The sequence below is a fragment of the Carex rostrata genome, chromosome 10, assembly GCF_964058835.1.
Source record: "Carex rostrata chromosome 10, lpCarRost1.2, whole genome shotgun sequence".
NCBI classification, from domain to species: Eukaryota; Viridiplantae; Streptophyta; class Magnoliopsida; order Poales; family Cyperaceae; genus Carex; species Carex rostrata.
This window is the reverse complement of record NC_135927.1, coordinates 13,119,703-13,144,791: the sequence shown is the minus strand read 5'-3', so window position 1 is coordinate 13,144,791 and position 25,089 is coordinate 13,119,703. Positions and strand designations below refer to the sequence as shown.

At 33.7% G+C, this 25,089-nt stretch overlaps 1 protein-coding gene and 1 long non-coding RNA gene across 10 annotated transcripts; one reads left to right on the top strand and one right to left on the bottom strand.

Annotated features, from left to right (window-relative positions):
• Positions 1-2,045: 2,045 nt before the first annotated feature.
• LOC144560996 (uncharacterized) lies at positions 2,046-5,933 on the top strand. 9 transcript variants are annotated; one of them, XR_013513537.1, is made up of 7 exons: positions 2,058-2,676; positions 2,891-3,130; positions 3,230-3,314; positions 3,627-3,804; positions 4,599-4,641; positions 5,067-5,090; positions 5,392-5,904. It is a non-coding gene; the product is annotated as an uncharacterized LOC144560996 (long non-coding RNA). The 9 variants fall into 9 exon arrangements; XR_013513536.1 differs by having other exon boundaries at positions 2,048-2,676; positions 3,627-4,641; positions 5,392-5,924; XR_013513535.1 differs by lacking the exon at positions 5,392-5,904 and having other exon boundaries at positions 2,059-2,676; positions 5,067-5,339.
• A 2,069-nt stretch (positions 5,934-8,002) lies between these two features.
• LOC144560361 (putative amino acid permease 7) lies at positions 8,003-10,906 on the bottom strand. Its single transcript, XM_078309536.1, has 7 exons — positions 10,796-10,906; positions 10,408-10,632; positions 10,209-10,302; positions 9,608-9,822; positions 9,320-9,453; positions 8,973-9,200; positions 8,003-8,544 (listed from the first exon to the last, which is right to left on the bottom strand). Exons 1-7 carry the CDS (start codon positions 10,863-10,865, stop codon positions 8,143-8,145), a joined length of 1,368 nt encoding a protein of 455 aa, XP_078165662.1. The 5' UTR covers positions 10,866-10,906; the 3' UTR covers positions 8,003-8,142.
• Positions 10,907-25,089: the final 14,183 nt, after the last annotated feature.

The following is a 25,089-nucleotide window of genomic DNA, read 5'->3' as shown; positions in this document are numbered from 1 at the left end:
TCTTTTGGGTCAGTTTCGTTGCAAAGCTTCCTTTTTTTTCTTGGATCTCATATTTCAGCAAGGATAAACTATGAAAATTACACATAGAACGAAAATATATATGATAATGTTTTTATTATGCTACATGTGGTTTAAGGACGATAATTTTTTTTCCATTCTCTAACAAAGCGACTCACTGTTTTGTTGTGTGAAAATGCGAAACACAACAAGGAAAATAAATTGTAACAAAATTATTTACAAAAAAAGAGCCAAAAAAAATGTAAGGAAAAAATATTTTTCTTATCGCTTGTTGAAGTGAGTAGCTCTTTTTATATGGAAAAATGAGAAATTAAAAAAAAAAATGAAAGAAATTGTGAGAAATTAAAAAAAAAAAAATTAAGGGTGAAAAAAATATTCTCTCTTCTTGAGAAGTGAATCGCTATTTTATTAGGCTGAAATATGACACCTGAACAAAAAATTACAATAGAATTTTCAGACAAATGAAAATCTTAAAGGATTAAAAAATTATAATTTTATTAGAGTAGCACTAAAAATAAATTCATTCCTTAATCGTCAGTGTAAATTCCTTTTTTACATCATTTATAAAAGAAAACTCTGCAATGACACGTGAATGGTACATTGCTCGGAAATAAATCTGCCATGATTCTAAAAGAATCGCAGGATCTGTGATTCAAATCCACCCCTTCATTTTTTGAAATGCACAAATCTCCAAACATATAAATGGTTGGATTTAGAATGACATGATCCTGTGATTCCAAAGAATCACAGCAGATTTTTGTCCACATTGCTCCGCGAGTTCTCTTCAGTCGATTTCCATATGCCTAGGATGACCTAACGTAACAATGTCTGCGTTGACCAGATCATCGTAGGCAAGGGTCAAGGTCTCTAAGGATGAGGAGAATTCGTATCCTCTCCATTAACCCAAATTTTGATTTAAGATCTGAACCGTCCAATTAAGATCCGCACTGCTATCATGGTCCGGATTGGTCCGAATTATGATCTTACAGTTCAGAAATTAACTGAAATGGTACGTTAATGTATAAGATACGGATGAGGATGAGGAGGCATCGAACGGCCCGTTTTCAACAAGCAAATGATAGGCTAGACTTCAGCGTCATCCTCTGCATTAACGGTCTGATCAGAATCCTAGTCAATCCGGCCACGTCACTATGCATGGGTTCCTTTAATATTCATGCTTTATGTAAGGAACGGATTGGATCTAAACTCATACGGTGCGTTAATGTAGAGGATATGAATTCAGATTTTTTCACGGTGTAATGCACCATTTAGTTTAGAATAAAGATTTTTATCCCACATCTTCTATCCCCCATTTATTCCCCGTCTAATTACTTTCTATAACTAACTTATTAACAATCAAAATTAAAGACTTAATTGTTTCTAAAAAAAGAAAAACAATTCCAGCACTTTCCTCCATAGAAAGGCAAACTCGACCGAATCAGACCAGAATCAGACCACGCCAATCTGATTTTGGACCGAGTTACTCGGCAAATGAGTTTTCTATGAAAATCTGCTTGAACGGTGGTTAATCGGCCGATTCAAGCGAATCTGAACATATTCTAGACCGATTCTAACAATTTGGGGCGATTTTGTAACTTTTTTGTGTCAATTTGCGTTACGACGGATTTGGAGGTGATATCTGTGATTTTGACCGGGTCAAAATGCTGATTGGAGAAGAAAGGTTCAGGGACCATTCTACCAGACTTGGGCAGCAATAAATCTATTATATATATATAATCTTGGTGGGAGTTTGCTACAGTACATCTACAGTGATAGCTACAGTGAATCTGACAGATGGGACCCGTAGGAAATCTATTATATATAATCCGCGTCGCGGAGCTACAGGACTCCAACAGTAACCCATCCATTTTTTTGCCGTTCGATTCATATCCAATGGTCCCGCTTACTCTTCTCTCTTAGCTTACTCATTTCTCGACACCTGTTGTCTTCCTTCCTCATCTCTCGACACCTGTTATCTCCCTTTCTCAGTCTATACAATTTCTCAAAATAAAATCACTCTCATATATTTTCATCTCTCTGACATTTCTCGCGAAACTTCTACCCTCTTCTTCACTCCTGCTGTCTCCTTCACCTTTCTTCCTCCGTCTTTCTTCTCTGGCAAAAACCTAGATGCCAGGACAGCTTTTCATCCCGTTTCCTCCCTGGTGCTTCCTCACCACACCAACACTACAGCGTCTTCCCTCATCTCTATCGCAAGCTCTCTAAGTTTCTCCTGAAGCTTATTCTGTTTTCTTCCTCTTCGAAAAAATCACTCCTATGCCTTCTCTCTTCTCTCCATTTGTTGCTCAGAAAAAACAAAAGCTCCTCTCGATCCCTTTTCTGTTCTCACCGATTTTCCCCTCACCGGTCCACTCCAAAACACAGTCGCAACCTTTCACTGGCGCTACCCTATCCGCCTCTGCCTCTCTCTCTCTCTCACCCGACAACATGTGTGATCTCCTACGTATCAAAACTGATCGCGGTGCCATGATCGGCGATGGTCTGTCTCGCTTATCCATCAGCGGCAAGCCCATCTACCATTTTGTCGACACCTCCATTTTCAAGGGGTATGCCGTCATCCCGTCGGCTGTGTTCCGAAGATGAACCCCGAATCCCCACTCGACAAAGTCTGTGTTCTGAGCTGGGGCATTTTGACTTGTAAGTATCTAATTTAGCTTCAAACTATTTTGATTTCCAGTGTTGATGGTTTATGGGTATGAAATGGATATTGGGGATTCCTAGATGTCATTAGTAAATAGTAAGTTATGCTGTCTTTATAAAAAAGAAATAGTAAAAAGTAAGTTGTTATTATCTTTTTATGATATTATAGTTAATATGATCTGATTTCTATTTTGTTTTTCTGATTATTTAGGTCTTGATGCCCCTTTTAATGTTACAAGACCACCGAAGGGTTTTATTGTGGTAATTTCTATTCTGGTAACTGTTGCCTTGGTGGTAAGTCCATTCTTCACTTTCTTTTTTCAATGGGTCATTAAAGTTGAGCTACAGTATGGAGTGATTTATTTGGATAATTAGGCTGCCCAGGGAGCCAGGCAGGTAGGAGCTTTGTGCATCATCGGTGTTGATTTGGATCCAAACAAATTTGACCTATGTAAGAATTTTTTTGCCTGTCTCTAGAATCAAATGTAAGATTTTTATTTCACCTGGTTTTATTCTTGATTTGCACAATTGTCCCTTTTACTATGCATAGGAGCAAGAACAAATTTAGAGGAAATTGTATCAGAAAAACAATGTCAAGTGAGCAACCGACAATACCAACCATGCAGCAAAAGCAGGTACAATATTAAAGCATGTTTCAGTTTCAAATTAATCCTATTTAATTGTTGTAAAATTATCTTAAACTTATAATATATGCAGGTTGCATCTTCTATATAGTTATTTGAAAATACAGTACCCTCTTTATGACCAAGCAAAAACAATAAACAAAAATTATTGGTTTACCTATTTACCACCATAACCAATGAGTTCTGAATTAGTTCTCAACAGTACACAAGAAACAATAAAGAAAAAAACCATGAAAGGAAGTTGAAGAATTTGATTTATTGGAAAGTGAGCTGAATTCCAATTTGTGTTGTTGTGATGGGCAGGTTGCAGAGAATAATGGAATGAGGATCCCAACTTTGCACCGAACATTGTGTACTCAGCAGAAACTGTGAAGCAGCTGCTCTAGGATGGAATGAGAAAGGAGCTTGGGGGTTGCTTGGGCCTAACCATGACGAGGCTGAAGTTGACTGTATCCTAACCCCCCTCGGGCAGCTTGATCAAGTAATCCCTGTTCTCAAGTATATTTGCACGTGTTGATGCGCAATTGCATTAATTAAAATATTACCAATTACATGCATAGACTCCTGATCAGGGAACTTTATCCAAGAGTTTGACACTCTCACAAATTCGCGTCGACGATTCTTCCCCCCTTCGATCCTTCTCAGAAAGAAATATCATTTCAGCTCTATACATATTATAAGAATTGAACTTCGAAATTCAAATAGCTACCAAGAAAGATGAAAAACAAAACCAAACATCAATGATTTCGGGGAATTTGCACAATTCAACCTTCCATGCCCCTCCACAGTGCACAATTGCTATTATTTTTTCAATGGTCGGTCTTCTGTTTGCCTTCTTGCTCGGCCTATAATTTTCTTTCTAATTTGTAAAGAATGATCCAGGACCAATAAGAAACACTTTTGAAGAATCCGATTAGCGACAAAAGAGGTAAAAGAGTTGGAGAGGTAATGCCAAATACAAAATTGCAACAAATCGATTTTACCAGGATCAATAGTTCTCACTTTCATTTGCATCAGCTATTTAATGCTCAACAGTCGGTTCTTTTCGTCATATCTTAATTTCCATTTTTTGGCTACAAGAAATAAACGAATATGCTTTTAATTGCAAATTGTCTATTACTTCACATTTATATGCATTTGGCTTAACTTCCCTTTGGGAACTTATAATTTGCTGCTGAAATTTGTGCTATTCCTTCTTATTTTCTCTTTTCCATTCTTCGATATAGGTAGTTAATATTTTTTTTTTCCAAATATTCCAACTTGCTTTTCTTTCAGATCATTAAGCACTAGCATGCTATAAAGGCAACTGAGATGTCAGGTAACGAAAAAGTTTGTTTTAAATTTCTTTTCATTTTCAAGTTGCTAATTTTATAAACATTTTAGTTAATTATGTAAAAACCGATTTATGTTAGCTTGAATAGCTGATATTTCCAGTTTTCAATCTTAGCCTATTACCACAGTTTGAAGGCACTTTATAATATAGTTTCATCTATCGGTAATTAGAAATTATTATCGAGTCAAAACTTCAACATTGTTACATAATTATTCATTGAAACTTCCAAACTCAATTTGAATTTTATGCACCCTATGGTAAATTAATATCAGTCAAGAAATGATAAAAGATCTATATCAATATGTAGTGCCTTTTTTGTTTTCCAAAACATAAATAAAAAATGTGCATAAATGCTCATGTGCTTTAATCCAAATTCTAATAAGCTTTTCCTATCTTTTTTTTTTTTCCAGTAATGGTGACAAGAATGCAGAAGAGTAAGAAAGAGTAACGTGTCATCGAATCTAAATTCGTGCAAATAATATTTTGTTTATCGTCTCCATGTAGATAGAATAGTTGAAATTATTTTGATAAAACTGTATATAGAATAACTGTTTTCTTAGAAATTTTAAAATGTCATAGATAGCACTAACATAGCTTACATACACTAATACTTTTGTGTTTTCCTTCGATATGCAAACTATAACTTACATGACTTGCACTATATTTTGTTTTTTGTTGTTTCATATGTGAACTATTATTTCTATATTATGAGTTTATTACTTACATGATATGTAGAGCATTTTGCAAACCACTGCCGAAGCAAAGCGAGGCAATCCTCTAGTTAAAAAGAAGGCCGATGGGCCCCAACTTTAATGAGCTGACCATTGGTGTTAATAAGATGTTCCTCTGTGAAGTAGGTCATCCTTGTCAGAACTAGAGAAAACGCTAAAGAACAAACTAGAGAGCACCTCAGAGGAGATCGCTGAAGAACTGCTGGAACAGATCAGCAATTTCAGCCGTGATCAATTAGAATGGTTTTGTTTACCATTTTATCTAATTCTTGTCTCTAGTGTCATCTATAAATTAATACAGAAGTGATATGTGGATCCAGATAAGAGAATTAATAAATAATATTGTGTTTTCTACTAAATTTTTTGGTTTCCGCTATATGTATCAGTTTGAGGTTAAGAGAGAAATTGGACTGATTTTTTCTTTTATCTGTCCAATTATGTTATATTCCTTAAAATTGAGTACAGGAACGTAGTACAAATTGGAGAGAGAAATAAAATTTAGCATTAATTTATGGATTGTATGATTTAAGTATGAAGATTCATTAATATTTTTGTTTATTTTATTATGTTATATATTTTTCTGTTTTGTTATTTTTGTTGTTTGATATTTTAGATATGAATACTTGATATTTTATATATTAATATTTGCATGCACAGGTATCCATACTTGCATCGAGTTATCTTATAAATATGTTAGATACGAATATTTGCATTACAATGTATAAATATTTGCTCGACGTGGTATAAATACTTACTCGACGTGATATGAATATTTGCACACGAGGTTTGAATACTTGAATGATGGAGAATCTGAAATAGATGATTATGTTTTATCCATAGCATTCTCTGTGTTATCCATAGCACCTTAGTCTTACTCATGTTGTTATTATATTTTTTGTTATTTTGGTTGTTTGATATTTTAGATATCAATATATGATTTTTTTTATATTATTATTTTCGTGTATAGACATCCATACTTGCATCCAGTTATTTTAGAAATATGTTAGGTATCTTAGATATGAGTACTGTATAAATATTTGCTCAATGTTGTATGAATACTTGCATTCTAGATTTTTAAAAATTGTCGTATCATCGTATTTGTATCGTATCTGATATGATATTCATACATGTATCCATGCAACATAGTCTACAATGTAAATATTAGTACAGAAATGCACAGGTATGAATACTTTCCATATTACGTATTGATACCATCAAGCACCAAATAGAGTAATTTGTAAAAAAAATACTAAATTAAGATATTTTTCAACGTAACAATTTTTACTTTAGTTATAAGTATGAATACTTACAATACTTGATATTAATACTTTTAAATATCATCTAGTGCCACAAGGAAAAAAGTTAGAGAATATGTTAGATACAAATACTTAATACACGAACTATTCACACTTGCATGACAATATATGAACAGTTGCGATACTTTATATTAATACTTTCAGATATCATCCAGTGTCATGTGAAAAAAATTGATATAATTTGTTAGATAAAAACACTTGATACATGAACTATTCACATTTGCATAACGATGTATGAATACTTGCAATACTTTATATTAATACTTTCAAATATCATCCAGTGTCATGTGAAAAAAATTGATATAATTTGTTAGATACATATACTTGATACATTAATTATTTACACTTACATGAGGAGGTATGAATAATTGCATACTTTATATTAGTACTTTCAAACGTCATCTGATGCCAAAAGAAAAAAAAATGTTGATAAAATATTTTAGATAAAACGCTTGATACATAAACTATTACCATTTGCATGACAAGGTATGAATACTTCAATATTTGAAATTAATACTTTCAAACATCATTTCGTGCCATATGGAAATAAAAATAAAAATTTGATAGATTCTGTTAGTTACTAACACCTGACATATGAACTATTTACACTTGCATGACGATATATAAATACTTGCACTATTTAATATTAATATTTTCAGACATCATCATGTGTCATATGAAAAAAAATTAATAAAATATGTCAGGTACAAATACTTCAGACATGAATTATATACACATGCATTACGATATATGAATACTTGCTTGACAAGTTATTCACGACGATGTATGAATATTTGCATAACGAGGTATGAATACTTGCAAGATGAACAACCCGAAAGTACATCATCATGGATCTCATTTGAAAGAGAAAATTACGTAGAAGACGTCCATGGTTTTAGATTTGAATACTTGATATATTATATATTAACACTTGCGTGCATAGGTATCTATATTTGCACGCGTCAGTTATAAAATCTATCAAATATTAGGTGGTCCCCCAAGTAATTAATGAAGTACAGTTACTTGACGGTCTTCACAAATAGTTATTGACTGAGGATTGAATGGGGGAAATTGACTGGAGGATAGTTAGTCGATCCCTTTAGTTTAAGCGCGCGGAAGGTGCTCGATGAAATGTCAGAGTAACACTTTTTGTAATGCAGCAATGTCAAAAAGGTGTAAAGAATCAACAATCTCAGTCGTTTTGTGAATTTGAGTCTCAGTACCGATACTAACGTCTAATAGAGAACAATTGGTGAATATAGTAAACTCTCTGCTCATTCAAGTTTCAATCAGGTACAAAAAGAAAGAGGTATATAAAGCATTTTTTTCTTGCTGTCTGTTCACACAAGAGGGGTTCAATATTTACCCTTTGATCATTTCCACTGCACACCACATTCAACAATTCAACATGTATTTTTTTTTTCCACTTTCTTTTACTCCTAGCTAATTTTGGAACTTATAACTCCTTCAACAGATCCAACAAATGCAAAGATGCTCACAAGAAAGCACACCATGCTAAAAACCTGAAGCACAACCCAGGGCTTGCTCCAAGGTGCAACATTTCTTTGCACAAAGTACATCTCTACCGGGAAATATATGGCCAAGGGCCAGAAGTTGAACGAGCCCAACAAGCCCAAAACCTGGTTGAAGAACAGAAAGTATATGGCGAGGCCAGTGGTGGTTATCACATATACTGTTCTGAAACATAGCCTTAGAAGGTTGAACCTGTATGGGGGCAAAAAGGGTAACTTGACCGGATAAACTTTGGTCACAAATCGGCTGTTGGGAAATCTTTCAGCTGACCATCTGTCGATGAATGAAAATAATGGTTGGCTGAAGACCTGTGTAGATAGGAAGTGTTAGTTTGTTTAATCAACGAGTTATATTTTTGGTATAAGAAGATATGATAATTAATTACCTTATGGTGTGAATCAAGGATTATCCAACCAGTACAAGTGTGCATTTTACACAAGTTGCTCTCAACCAAATTTGGAAGTGAGTTCAATTCAAGTTCGGTTAAAGCCATTTAACAATCAAATGGCCAAGTAAAAGTGAAAGGAATCAGGAACATGTCCCAGTACATCTGATACCGAGATTTTATTCTGAATCCCGTGTAACTAGACATCGACATAATTTTGGGAATTGTTATTAATATGGTAGTTAAAATTATTTCTAACAGTTGTATGACAGTAAAACCAAGCAAGACCAGCATGTTATTGAATAACAATTCCAGCTGATAAATTTGAAAAAATGTACAAATATGACCCACCTGATAACCACCAACGAGATGAATTACAATGCATACATTAGCAAAGTCTATCAGCCAGTAGGGCTCATAAAATCCGAAACCAGTAAGAAGGTTTCCAGGTGTCTCATCTCCAAAAGCCGCATAACCGAAGCAACCACAACATAGATAGAAGAATGTGGTGATGAATACTGCCACCATCGATGCCTTTTTCATTGTTTTATGCTCTGGCGGTGGCGATTTCAACGTATCCTTTTATCTCGTACCAATAATATGTAAGATTATGTTTGGCTCAAGTATCTTTATTTGTATATATGAAATATTTGTTATGGAAGTCGTAAAATAATTCAAGGCCAAGGTGAAATAAAGACCTCAATTTCGAGGAGGATAATAGAGTAGGGATATGCAAATGCAATGTCTCCAAGAGCTTGCGAAACTCGCCACACTTTCTGAGTTGTCGATGGCATGGCAATGCCACTTATGGTCCCTTTGATCTTTCTATCCCCTGATAAATATATGATGGCGAGATGATGGTGTCAAAAAAATTTTCATGGGTAACAACATAAAAACTCTTCTGATTTATAAATTTCATACATATAGTATATGCAAAAGTACCACTGGTACGGTCCAATACATATAAAGGAAGACAATTGGTGTACCTATAACTTTGGCTAAGCCAAGGCCGAATCCAATGGATGAGTATGCAAATGACATGATAGCTGCTATAATCGAGAGCCATGCCATTTCATGAAAATCTGGTATTAGACATAGAACTATCTGTACCGCTCCAAATAATATCATATAGAAGCTATCACTGTACAAGCAAGGTGCCTCGTGACCTTCTTTGTGGTAACAATTTGACTTCTGGATAGCTCTGTAATCAAAAGCTTTTGTCAAAAGAAAAAAAAAATGAACAGAGAGGAAAGAATACAGAGCAAATTAACTTCTAAACCAATTATTCTTGGCAACAGAATATCAAAAGATAATTAATTCAATAAAAAAAAATGAAGATAAAGCAAAATGCTTTAATTACTTTGTGAACTTCCTTGTGCATTTTGTAGGTTTTCTATTTTTCTATTATTCTTGTTTATTCAAGACAGAGATGACATAAATATAATAGATAAGCTCATTCTCTCAACGCACATGTGCATCGTATTAAGAAAAAAAATCACAGAAGGGAGATATTTTCCTTTTGTCACCAGATTTTTTATTAGTCACTTTTAGTTTTCATATTCATCCAACAAGGAGATAATTAGATACCTTATACAAGTTGCAGTAGTAAATGTATATACTACCGCAGTCCCGTAAAAGGACACATACTGAAGCCACCCACAAAACCAAGTTCGCCTTGTTCCTGAATTTACCAGTAACTAGATCTTTGTTATCGAGTTTAAATTCAAATCAATCCATTTTATTTTTATTTTTAAACCAAAGTAAAACATTGATCTTTCTCAGGCACCTAAGTAAAACCTAACAGCTTCCATGTACGATCGATTTCTCTCTCCCGTGCTGGTCCTATAACACTCTGACATGAGAAAAACCGAGATATAAGTTACGATTGCAAAGCAAAGCATGCAGATGGGGGCAGCTATCCATCCCAGTTGTGCAGTGCTCCATGCAAGTGACAACACGCCGGATCCGATAACAGCAGTGATGATGTGTGCAGTGCATGTCAAACCAGTTCCTAGTATATGTAAGAGGCAATTTTATTGAGATCACAAAACTCCTATGAAAAATTTACACTACCCAAAAATTCAAAATTGCAAATTGGTCCTTGGTTTCTCAGTGAGCAAACGTGAGTACAAAATTGAAAAAGAGAAAAAGCATGAAGAGCTTGTTTGAATTACCGGTTCTTACTATTGAATCCTCTTCATGTTGAGGGCCTTGGTCTACTTCCAAAGAGTGATGAATTGCCATTGTTACTGTTTTTGAGAGTTTGCCACAGAGAGAGAGAGAGAAGGTTTTAAAGGAGGGATGTCAGAGGTCAAATCTAACTTAGTTGATTTTCAAATGAATCTTCTTCAAGTCATTTTCAAATGAAACGGATTGGACTTGATTTTGATGTCACACATCAAGAGTGTGAAGAAAGCAACAAAATTGGTTTGATTTGATAACTTAGTTCTATGGAAGCTGTCCAAAAATAAAAAGACCACCAGGTTTCTTGCAAACAATAAATATCATAGTTGCCGTATTTGTGATAAGATTTAATTTGGTAAAAGATAAAAATTTGAGCGATTTAGTTTGGCTGAAGTTTGGCTCGAAAGTTAAAAGGGGGAGTTTCCTATATACCTCTCAAAAACTTGGAAATTAAGTATTTCCCCCTCTAAAATTCGTAATATCATATTTAGTAAGGCTTAGGTGCTATGGAAAGCATAAGGCCTTTCGTGCTATTACTTCAAAAACCTATCGTATAAATTTCAAACTTCGATCTAAGTAGCTCAGTAAATTGGTTATATAATGAACTTGTAGAATATCAATTTTTACTATTTTTTTATGATTTATAAAAAAAGCCAAAAAAATGGCTTAAAAATAAAAGAAAATTATTAATATTTTACGCCATTTTTTGTCATTTTTCATAAATCAGAAGAAATAGTAAAAATTGGTACTCTACAAGTTCATTATATAATCAATTTTTTAGATCGAAGTTTGAAGTTTATACAATAGGTTTTTGAGGCAATAACACGGAATGTCTTATGCTATCCAAAGTACCTAGGCGTTACTCTATCATATTTATCCTTCTAAACTTCAAAAACTCACAAATGTATCTATTTTAATGTTTTTTTTTTTGTTAAAACTCATTTTAAGTTTATGAAGTACCCATTTTACTCTTCATAAAAAAAATAAAAACTAGTAGCATATTTCAGAAAATGCCAGTCTTCTAATTGGACGATTTTTTAGGGCAAATGAGTCATTTCTCTGGTTGTAGCACTTACACAAGCATAAAGCTAAATGTCACTGTGCAAGTGTCAGAAGTAACTAAATTACCCATTTATTCGCATAACATGACTGATTTGAAAATTGACATTTTTTAAAACATGCTATGTATTTTTTATTTTTTTAATGAAGAGTAAAATGAACTTCATAAATTTAAAATGAGTTTTAATATAAAAGACAATAAAATAGGTAAATTTGTGAGTTTTTGCAATTGAGGAGTAAATATGGTATTATGAAGTTTATGTTGGGTTTCGGGGTAACCAAAACCTGTTTAGGCTTAAGCTGCGGAATGACCGTAGAACAAAAATTTCAACGGCCAACTTAAGCTCAGGATTAAACAGGGTATGTCAGGAAACTTTCCAAGGCGGTCCACCTTCAGTATTCCTTTGGCATCAAAACCCAATTTAATGCTTTTTACAGATCTACTCCATGATTGATTTCTAAAAGTTTAATCTACTTACCAATTAAATAGATTAATATAACATATTTATACCTTGTTTCCAAATCACAGTTGGAATGCAGACCGAGCGAGTAGAGCCTCACCAGGGAAGGAATCGACTCGGAGTATCACACGTGTGATACCTCTATTAGTTATCCACCAGGACTGACCAGAGAGCGGTTTATTTCTTCTGCCAGAAATACTATAAACCGCGGAATTCTGCAGAAACACTATTCACCGAAATAGGGACAGATTAAATATATTTAAGACTCCAAGTTATTCCGTTTCACTTAAAAGCAAAACAAGAAATACGGCAGAGTTTGCAAAAATATATTTTTCCGAATCTCGTAATAACCGAAACTGGGGAAGAGAGAAATTCTGATTAACGAATTAATCAGATTAACATGTGAATTAGTAAGTTTTATCTCTACCCTCACCCCTCTATTTATAGTGTTTTGAGGAGGTTTGCAAAAGACCGAAATACCCCTCAAAACAAATCTATTTACCAAAAACCCTTGACACCTCATCCTTTTATATGTGAAAAGACCAAAATACCCCTTCCACACCCTTCCACACTCTTCTCCATGCTTCTACACCCTAAGGTGTCATGCAAGGTGGCATAGGTGTGAAATGACCATTTTGCCCTTGGCCCATTAAGGCATGAATAGTAAAAGGCTTTGATTTTGGGCTTTGACTTTGGGCTTTTAATTTTAATTAAGGCTTTGATTATTTTGGGCTTTTAAACCCATAATTCAAATCCATAATTAACAAATTAAAATCCAAATCAAATATATATAATTGTCATATACAATTATATTTCTTTTCGGTTGTTGTTCGGTAACTTTTATACAACTGATATCACTTTATTAGACCTATTATTTCGACTTGTTTCCATACAAAAATCTATGTTTTGAACCAACAAATGGTGCCTTTTACATTGAATATCCATAGAATGTGGTACTGCTATGTTTTGGTTCTTACTTTGCAGGAATCAGGCGAAAACGGGCAAAATCAGGGAAGTTACTGAAATCTGAGACATCTGATGCGACCCTCATCACATCCGATGCGACCCTCATCAGAGCCGATGCGACCCTCATCAGAGTCGATGCAGGTTGCATCAGACCTGATGCAGGTCGCATCGCGAGTTTCCAGAGCAGACAACAAAGGCCCAGAATTGAAGCACTCGTTTTAAAAAGCCTATAAATAGGCCACCCCTGCTACCAGAGAGGGAGTTCCAAAATTTAAAGATTCAAAGCCTCAAGGAGAGAGAAAAGATCAAGAGAGAAGAGAGAGATTGGAGATCGCTTGGAGAAGAAGAGAAGATTGCAAGATCCTCTCCAATCCACCTTGGATATTTGAGCTTCATCATGATCTGCCTATTCTCTCTCTCTTTTATGCTTTCTTTTGCTATGCTTGAGTAGATCTCTAGTTCTTAGGGTTAGGATGTAGTCTCTAAACCTTGTCTTTGAGTTGAATGATGTTTTGATCTAAGTTTGAACTTGTGTGATTGTTGTTTGAGTATTCATTGTTTGCTTGATTGTGATTTCTTGATTGATTCTTGATTGTCTACTGTTAGATGTCTATAGCATCTCTTCTAGTAATTTGGCCTTGATGTATCTTGTAATTGTGATTGAGCATTTGAGGTAGATCTAAGATCAATAGTAGCCGAGAGGTGAAATTTCTATTATCGAAAGGTTGTAGATACCTCTAGTTAACCAGACAATCAATTTAGGTTAGATACCAGTAGGCGAGAGCCACAGGTTGAAGCCTCGCACAAGAAATCAACTTAGATACGAACACATGTCAGCTCTGCTCGAGGGCCATGCGACCCGCATCAGAGATGATGCGAGTCGCATCATACGGGTCGCATGATAGGTCCAGAGAAGGCAAAGTTTGGGATGAAACCTGAAACCCTAGGAACGCCTTTTATCTTTGATTCAAAACTAAAACCTTTAACTGCTTTCATTACTGTTAATTGAATCTTCATTTGAAATTAGGAAATATAAAAAAATCAAACCCAACTCTTCGCACTTCTAGTACCTAGCTTGGATAAGTGGTGATTTAGAATCGAATTAAACTGTCCCTGAGGATCGATACCTTAATATACTATACGGATAGGGTTGTGCACTTGCAACCCTAGACGAGAGTAGATTCAAGGTTTAAACTGGTATAGCTTGCTATACCTGAGACTTTGTAGCCTACTTTTGTAAGCGAACAACAACGTAACGTGTAAGTTTATAAATTAACCGTTGTTTCTGCTTGTCATTCTAAATGACATTTATAATTTAATTATATCACGTATAATTAATTATAACCATCTTAATATTAATTATAATCAATTTATAATTAATCAGTAAGATTCTCCGAGTAGCTCCTATATGGTGTGACCCAATAGGATCTGTGTTATGTTGGTAAACAGAGTTAAAACTGTTTTAACTTCTATAATCATGAGTGGTATCTGGCAACACATCATGACCATCCAATTACACAGATGATGTTGTATTGTACAATATCACGATCCAGTAAACAATTTACTTGTGTCTGTTCTTCTGTCTCATAGCTATCAGATTAGTTTCAAGGTAGGTGTGTGTCATCCTTGTAAACTTAATCTTTTCTTGATCTTGAGCAGATTATCAAATATGATTACTCTTGTAATCATACCGCGCGCTGATAATCTTATTCTATCAAGGGGCCCAGTGATGCTATAGGTATAGAGATACCAGGGACAATAGTACTTTTGGTAAACCATCACTACCTCAGTTAAGCCATGTATACCGAAGAGCTACCGTTATAACTGCATTTTACCGACAGCGTTTGATAGCAATCACACATATATATTTCTTAGTAGGAAAGATGAATACCTCATGTTGTTCGTACAATAATCATTTTCGTCTATTTGACTAATTTGCAAAAACATACAATTATTGAATTTTACGATTTCTTCTATTTTGATATTATGTAGGTTCAAGAAGAGTTGGAATTGCAATGTAATATCCTTGGACAGAAGAAATCATGAAGACCTTTATCAAGAATATAAATTGTAAAATCAAAAGCCTGGTAAAGTAAGTTTGAGGTTGTATTTACAGAGGGAAAACGTTGGTAACGTTTATAAAACGTTATAATGTTTTAAACCTGTCAAATACGCTGAAGAAAGATGTTGATCAAACTCAGCAATAACCTAAAACGTTATAACGTTTTCATAAAATGTTATAACGTTTCAGGAATGGAAAATATGCTAACATATAGGCTTACTGAAAGACCTAAAACGTTATAACGTTTTGTGAAAACGTTATAACGTTTTATGACTGTCTGTATCAATGTTAAAGCCAAATATAAAACGTTGTAACGTTTTTATAAAACGTTGTAACGTTTTTATAAAACGTTGTAACGTTTTTATAAAACGTTGTAACGTTTTAATTAAATCTGAGCTTCAAACAATTCCTGTTTTTGATCAAGATTTTACAGAACAAAACGTTACGTAACGTTTATAAAACATTGTAACATTTTTGAATGGTTTTGCTGAGCTGTCAGAAAATTTAAACCCTAAATCGCACTTTGAACTAAAACGTTGTAACATTTTACAAAACGTTGTAACGTTTTAGCCCAAACAGCTCATTTTTGAGCTGACACTATAAATAGATTAGTGAGGTTCCTTCCTCAATCATCTCAGCCGACCCTAATTAATTCAAAAGCGATTTTCTGAGAGCTTAGCCTACTCCATTGTTGTGAGAGCTTAAAACTTCAAAATCCCTCAAGCAACCTCAAACCTACTTCACTAATCTTGATATAGATTAGGTTAGAGTGATCTATTGAGTGTTTCTCTTGTGTTTCTAGACAATCGAGACCTCGTTCTCATCCCTTTGAGTTGGCCGTTTGACTTCCCGCTTGGTGTGTAAGGGCTCAACGGTTCACAAGTTGTAATCCTTTCGTATTGGGTAATAGAAAGGCGCACCTCACTAGGTTGCGAAGCCCCGGAGACGTAGGCATTTGTTTTGCCGAACTCCGTTATCACCCCGCGTGTCAAATTTCTCTAAACTCATCTATTTACTTTCAATTGCAATTTAATTTCAGTTTTTGAGCAATTAAAGGTGCCCCTAAGTACAACACCTCATACTTTAGAATTTAACACTGAATGAAAGCATTAATGACACGAACACAATTCCGTATAATGTTTCATTCGGGGTCTGTCAGATATCATGTTCGTGGAACATATATCTATGTGATTAAAATGACAACTCCTTGTCTATGGTCTGTAAAACTTGACCATCATTTAATCCACATACTAACCTTACAGCGGTAATTAGTGTTCCTGCTAATTACCTTGGTCAGTGACCTTTTAAGAGTATATATCATCTATATTATGGAGTTTCACAATTTCAGTAATGAACTCGAAATGATCCATAAATGCAATAATACTCAAGGCAACAAAATGATATTAATCATCCAATTCATGAACAAAGCTTTATATATAATCAATTATCGTATTATTGACTTCTAGATTATTACACTAACAGTTTAGAGGGAGAAATACGTGATTTCCAAGTTGTCGAGGGGTATAAATGAAATTCCCCCAACTTTAACGCAATCAAAAGTTTAACGCAATCAAAAGTTTATTGCTTCATCACATTCTTAGATGAACTTTAACGCAATCAAAAGTTTTGTAAACGAAAACATAAAGAAAGCATAAAATCCTATTTTATCTTTCTCGGTCGGAAAACCGATCCAAGAAATGTAAAAGTTTACATTTCATAAGAAAGCATAAAGAAAGCATAAAGAAAGCGTAAATCTAATTTAACTTTCTTAGTCGGTAAAACCGAACCAAGAAAATCTCATATCTAATCGGTTTTGGACTTGTGCTGCAAATATAAGAATTTAAACCGATATGTGGTATATGCACCTTATTTGCATAAGTTATAACTTTTAGAAAATCAATCAGTGGGAAAGCCTTGAGCTCTGATACCACTGTTGGATTTTGACGGTTCAAACCCATTGATTAAGTATGTTGGGGTTTTGACGGTTCAAACTCATTGATTAAGTATGTTGGGGTTTTGACGGTTCAAACCCATTTATTTGCTTAAGGTGCGGAAAGAGTAAAACAAAAATTTTTACATCTACCTTAAGCTACGGATTAAATGAATCAAGAAGATCCGTTTAATCCTATTTACAGATCTACTCCATAATTGATTTCTAAAACATTAAATCTATTTATCAATTAAATATATTAATATAACATGTTTATACCTTGTTTCCAAATCACAGTTGGAATGCAGACCGAGCGAGTAGAGCTACACCAGGGAAGGAATCGACTCGGAGTATCACACGTGTGATACCTCTATTGGTTATCCACCAGGACTAACCAGAGAGCGGTTTATTTCTTTTGCCAGAAATACTATAAACTGCGGAATTCTGCAAAAACACTATTTACCAAACTTTCGGTCAATCAGATTCACTAATTATCAAAATCTGAAATACTGCTAAATTCGGTAAAACACTATTCACCAATCCGAAAAACCGTAAACCGAGAAAGAGAGAAATTCCAATTAACGAAGTAATCAGATTAACACGTGAATTAGTGAGTTTTCTTTTTCACCTATGCCCCTCTATTTATAGGCATTTGAGGAGGTTCGCAAAAGACGGAAATACCCCCGAAGTTGCCAAAATCACCAAAATGCCCTTTTGGCATTCAAATTTGATTTTGCAACTTCATATTGGTTAGATTAGTTTAATGGATTCTAAACTCATTAACCCAAACTCATTATGAATAGTAAATATCCAAATCAAATATGTATAATTGTCATGTACAATTATATTCGTCTGCGATTTTCGTTTGGTAATTTTTATACAACATGTCAAACACGTTTATAAACTAACCTGTGTTTCTATTTGTCATTCTAAATGACGTACAATTAATTATAATTAATTATATCAAGTATAACTAATTATAACCATTAGTTTTTGCTTTGTCATTTTTTACATGACAAATATAATTTAATTATAACACGTATAATTAATTATAACTGATACCTCGCATATTTAGCCTATATTTGACTTGATTTCGTACCAAATTCACGTTCTAAATTGTCAAAATCATGTGCATTTCATTGATATATCCTTAGAATTTGGTACTGCTGAGAGTTTGTTTGTTTTCTGCAGGATTGGAGCAAAATACACGAAGAAACGGCATTTTTGGACTCCCTGGTACGACCCTTACCAGGCTTGGTACGGCCCTTACCAGGCTTGGTACGGCGTACCCTTACCAGGCTTGGTACAGCCCTTACCAGATTTGGTACGGCCCTTACCAGACTTGGTACGGCCCTTACCAAACTTGGTACGGCCTGTACCAAACTTAGTCGTTTTAGCCTTCTTCCCACCTTGTACGGCCTGGCCGTACCAAATTGGTACGGGCCGTACATAGGTGCCGCCTGACAGAATTCAAATCTTGGCAGAGGCTATATATAGCGGGGGATCTCTCCATTTTCGGGGATTCCACTTCATTCCAGATTGAGAGCTCAGTGAAAGAGAGAAAGAGAGCAAAGGAGCAAGAAGAGAAGATCAAGGAAGAGGAAGAGGCGAGAATCGACGGATCTACACCTTCTCCATTCCCGATCTTCAATCTAGTTCTTTCATGACTTTCTCTATCTCTTTTCTTGTATATCTGGACAGATCCATGACTTGTGAGTAGTAGACTTTCGTTTCTAGGGTTTGTAGATGGATTTTCTTGATTTGTGTTGCTTTTCTTGATTTGGATCTTGTATGAACTCTTGTGATTGAATTGATTGTGAATTTGCTTGTCTTGATTGCTTTGTGTTTCTGTGATTGCATGTGGTGTGCCTATAGTGGTAGATCAACCCTAACAAGGTCATGTGACCATTGCCTTCTCTCAACCAAACCAATCCCTTTAGGTAGACTTGATCGAATTGAAGCCGAAAGGTTGAATTCTCCTCTAATCGACAGATTAGAGGTTACCTTAGATCTCCAATCAATCAACTAGAGGATCTGGACCAAAACACGAGAGTTGAGGTTTAGAAACCCTAGAAGGTAAAGAATTGAATCCAAAACTTAGATCTTGAACCAACACACGAGAGTTGAGGTTTAGGAACCTTGGGTATGGTCAATTGAACCTTTATCAAGAGTTTAATACGAGGTACCAGCAAGAAATGCATCAACTCGAACTTGTAAGCTCTGTTCTGGTAAACCAGTACGGCCCTTACAAGAGTGGTGCGGCCTACCCGTACCAAGCCCCATACGGCTTGGTCATACCAGGTTGGTGCGGCCTGGCCGTACCAACTTGGTAAGGGCCGTACCACTAGAGGCAAATCAGAGATGAAGTCTGAAACCCTTGAAACACCTTTTATCCCAAATCAAAACACAGTTTATACCTTTTCTTGCACATCTACTATTCTATATCATTGTGTGATTGCTTGAGTTGATTCCTTAGGAAAATTAAACACCAAAACCCCTTTTTCTCACTTCTAGTCTTTAGTCGAGATAAGTAAATATCTAGATAAAGGAACCGTCCCTGTGGATCGATACCCGATTATACTCCTCGATAGGGTTGTACACTTGCAACCCTAATCGGAAGGTGTAACCGCGGTTTTAAAAGGTACGCCCCCAAGCGTACCGAAACTTGCGTTGCGCTTTCACGCGATCAATAACCATTTTAATATTAATTACAATCAATTTATAATTAATCAGTAAGATTCTCCGAATAGCTCCTATATGGTGTGGCCCAATAGGATCTGTGTTATGTTGGTAAATAGAGTTAAAACTGTTTTAACTTCTATAATCATAGGAGGCATCTGGCAGTATACACTATGACCATCCAATTACAAGATGATGATGTACTGTACAATATCACGATCCAGTAAACAATTTACTTGTGTCTGTTCTTCTGTCTCATAGCTATCAGATCAGTTTCAAGGTAGATGTGTGTCATCCTTGCTAATTGTATCTTTTCTTGATCTTGAGTAGATTATCAAATATAATTACTCTTGTAATTATACCGCATGCAGATAATCTAACTCTACCAAGGGGCGCAGTGATGCTATAGCTCGTATAGAGATACGAGGGACAAATAGTATTCTTGGCAGACTATCACTTCCTCAGCTAAGCTATACATATGGAAATGCTACCGTTATGACTGCTTTTTACGGACAGCGTTAGATAACACTCACACACACATATTTCTTAGTAGGAATGATAAATACCTCATATTGTAGAACTTGACACTGAATGAAAACATAAATGACATGAACACAATTCTATTTAATGTTTCATTCGGGGTCTGTCAAATACCATGTTCCTAGAACATGTATCTATGTGATTAAAATGACATCTCGTGTCAGGTGGTTTGTAAAACTTAATCATCTTTTAATCCACATGCTAACCTTATCGCGGTAATTAGTGTTCCTGCTAATTACCTTGGTCAGTGACTTTTAAGAGTATATATTATCTATATAATGGAGTTTTACAGTACTCATGTTTTATTTCACTTTTCAATATTCATTTTCTGGTTGTAGTATACATAGATTTGCTTTACAGTATATATAACATTATTTTACATGATATATAAGCATATACAAATATGAATAATTGAAGAAAAACATTATGAAAAAAATTGTTATTTTTAAATTAAAAAATAATAATTTCGAAAAAAAAATGATGCAAAAAAATTAATTTTGCATAATTTTCAGATGTTATTTGGAAATAACTGTAAGTTTGAGAATTGGTCCGATTTTGAAATCTTCTAGAAGATCTCCCTCTGAAAGTACAACAAATGGTCCCTCTGAAAGTATAGGTAGTTTGGCAAATTGTGCAAGTTGCAAACGATTAGCAACAAACTCTGGACCACTTGAAAGGGTCGTTGGTTGTTAGAATTTTTAATTACGTATTATATATAATTTGTTATTTAAGTATACATTATGGAATATGAAGTTTTACAATATTTATGCAAGTCAAATGATAATTTTTTTTGGATAAAAATTGAGAACAACTCGCTGGATATAATTAGTCGCTTTCAATAAATTAACATACACTATTACAACTTTCAACAATTTTAATTGTTACTTATTGATATATGATTTACAGTTGGAGATTGAGATTTGTCGATATTAATTTTTTAATAGTTCTATAGAAAGCAAGTGTGGTAAGAAATAGGCAATTGTCTCTCATTAATCTATTTTTTTTCTCAAAATACTACCTTTTATATTATAATTTTGTGAATAAGACTATAATAATATCTTTGTACGAAAAACGATTTATGAATTTTTAACCCACTAAATGCTAACTTCTGACTTCTCTAATAATTAACAACTATTCGAGAGAGTATACTTGACAAGTTTATAATTAGAGAAATGTTCTGGTGTCCCGAGCCATCATAACTCACTAATTGATAGATAATATTTATATCCGTATTATCAGGGTGGAACCACGGAATGGGACAGGAACAGGATGGATAAAATATAATAAAATAAAAATAAAGATTATTTTTATAGTTATTTTATAAATTAAATATATTTATATAATTATTTAGAGGAGGAATCCACTTACAATATCTATAAGTTACAAGTTACAACATCTTACAATAATTTTCTATCAACCTTTAAAAAAAATTCAACATCTTACAATAATTTGGTTTTGTGATTTTCAAAGTTCAAATAGTCGATCCAAACCGTTCAATATGATATCTATATTAAAATGTGCTTGGGATCAAATTTTATATTTTTTTTCTAATTTTTTTACTATTTATTAAGTATTTTATAAAACTGTTGTTTTTCAGTGGTCCAAAATTATCTAGAAACAACAGTTTTGTAAAATACTTAATAAATACTAAAAATAATTCAAAAAAATGTAAAATTTGTTTTCCGAGCACATTTTAATATAAAAATTGTATTGAATGGTTTGGATCGACTGTTTGAACTTTAAAAAGTACAAAATTAAATTGTTGTAAAATGTTGCAAGTAGATTCCTTCTCAATTATTTAAAGGAATATTCGACAAATATTTTATAATTACTTTTCAAATCAAGCTTATTTTTGGAACTTTTTAATATTTGGTATCAGGCTTGAGTGTGGCCCAGACACACACAGCTGGTTGACCAGTTAGTGTGTCCTTTATATTTCCTGATTACTGGTGGACTGGTGGTAGACTGGTAGTGGCCCAGTGGGGGATATGTGATGTGATTTGTGTTTAAGAGCATCTATATTCCTGAAACTATTAGAGTTTTTAATTTGACGTGGCAGTTTTTAATTCAGTTTCAGGGATGTGGGAGAGTTTTTTATTTAGAAACTGTGCATGAAAATTTCTTATTAAGAAACTGTTTATAAACTCTATGTTGGCCAAATGATTGGCTCAAATTATTTCTCCTTTTTAATTTGTTGCTGATGTGGCTTAGTAGAAACTCTAAAATGAGTTTCAGGGATGTGAGAGTTAGAAACTTTAAAGACCATAATTTCTAAAAAATAGTTAACAGTTATTTAAAAATCCTTTTGAGTTTTAAGGATGTAAATGCTCTAAAGAAACTAATCTATCTGCTGTAATATTTAATTAATGGTTTAGTTGCTTAGAAACTGATGTCTCTTTTTTAAGTGTGGCTGTCATGTGCTTGGTGTAATATGTTGATTAGTTTGACTCTTAATTTGTTAGTTTGTGTTTGTTTTGTATATATGAGGATGGTACCATTCTCATTAATTTTTGGTATATTTTATTTTAACAAAGAAAATTATTATTTAGAAGTGTACTTTGAGAAGTATATTTGAAAAAGAGTGAGGTCATGGTGACATGTATAAAACGGATTGATCTTTACTGAAAATTAATATTTTTATTTTTTAAATTCTAACAGTGGATTTTAATTGTTTAACAGTCACATAAATATGTATTTGTAATTTAAATTTATATTTTTTATATGTTTTTACTATTTTTTTTTAAATGGATAGAAAATAACTATCTTTGGTCCAGAATTTTGAGACTATGGTACTATGCATAAGGCAGATTGGTATGTACTATAGATTAATATTTTTATTTTTAAAATTCTAATAATTGATCTACACTGTTCAACAGAGTCTTCATATAAATATATACTTGTAATTCAAATTTTATATATTTATATTCATTTACTATTTTTTTAGATGGGTAGAAAATAACTGTTTTTGGATGGTTCAGAATTTTCACATAAGTGATTTTCTACCCATCTAAAAAAAATAATAAAACAATTCTAAATAATATAAATTTAGTTTATAAATACATATTTATATGGAGATTATGTTGAATGGTTCGGACGGATCGCTAGAATTTTTAAACCGAAAATTTGAGTTCATAATATAGAGTATAGACCAATATACGCTATACATAGTACCATAGTCCACAGAGGGGAAAGTTTTTTTTTTTCTAATTACACTAAATATAATAACTAAATTATTATTTAGGACTAATGTAACATTCTGAAAAATTGAGTCATTATTAATTATGTTTACAATTTTTTTTCATAATATAATAAAGGTTATAATTTCTTTTGAGAACATATATTAGTTATAATTATATTACTTTAAAGAAAAATACAAACATATAATCATATAGTTATTTTTTTATATATTCTAAATTATTGATTTGACTAACTTCATTTCAATTTTTATTTGATTCTTAGGTCATTAGTTTGTGTATTTAATTAGCCCTCTGATTCCTTCACACGATACACATTACTTATATGACAGTTATCATAAATTTTTATTAATTAAACTACTATAAATTCTCCTCATTAATTTACTATAAATATTAAAGGAAAAAAAAAAAGGAAACGACGCCTTGTAAAAGGCGGTCATGCATGGTAACCTTTTTAATTATTTTTTTCTATCTTCCTTTTGTTTCGCTAAGATTAATTATAACCGCCCTATTGAGTTATAAAACCCCCTCCATTCGTACCCAAGATTCACATCATTCTTCTATGAAATTTCTTTTGGCTTTATCTATATCTACTTAGAATATCAACTACAATTGATTTATTCATCTTATATCATCAAAATCAACCACACCATAATCAGCCCCGAAAAAGAAGAGAAAAATGAGAGAAAGAGAAAAAATATTTTGTTTTCATATCAATTACCATATGCCCATTTTGAAATCCTACTACGTCGCAGTGATTCTAAGTTATCATTGCAATTTGGTTTGAAATGCCGAATGTTTCACTATCAGGTAACCGGACTTCTCTATAATTGTGTTTTCGTTTTGTATGGTTGATTTGAATATTGGTGTTGCATATTGAATTATGATGACATATTTAACGGGATAGCGGGTCTAAGGTTGGAATTTGATATGTGATTGTAGCCTCCCACTGTTGGTTGGACTTTCCAGTGGGTTGGCAGTTTGAGGAATTATGTTATGAGAATGTGGGAATCGCCTGTGACAGGAATTTCACATGTGTGAATATGATGTGACTTGTTTTATGGATAACCTAGACCGACGTGCTATCGCCGATTAAATATGCGTGCATAATTTGATGTGAATTTGTGTGGATTGATCCAGCATATTTTAAATGGTTGTTAAATTAAGCCAATTATAGAGAAGCGCGTCGTTAAATAACCGGTTACTGAGCTTTGTAGCTGACTCCGTTTTGCTATTTTGTTTTCATTTCTGTTGGCGACGTAGGTTGACGGGCCAAGAAAAGATGTGAAGATGCTTATATAATCACGCTCCGGATGGTAAAAATCTAGGGTGTGACAACTAATCTTTGAATAATTTCTGTATTTGACGAATTATACGACCTGAATATCATAGT

What these genes read in the sequence shown, in the direction of transcription:
- LOC144560361 (XM_078309536.1), bottom strand. Translation starts at nt 10,865, where the DNA reads ATGGCAATTCATCACTCTTTGGAAGTAGACCAAGGCCCTCAACATGAA. An exon ending in GGATTCAATAGTAAGAACCG is followed by an intron (nt 10,633 to 10,795) that starts GTAATTCAAACA and finishes TACATATACTAG; the next exon opens with GAACTGGTTTGACATGCACT. An exon ending in ATCTCGTTGGTGGTTATCAG is followed by an intron (nt 8,545 to 8,972) that starts GTGGGTCATATT and finishes CTATCTACACAG; the next exon opens with GTCTTCAGCCAACCATTATT.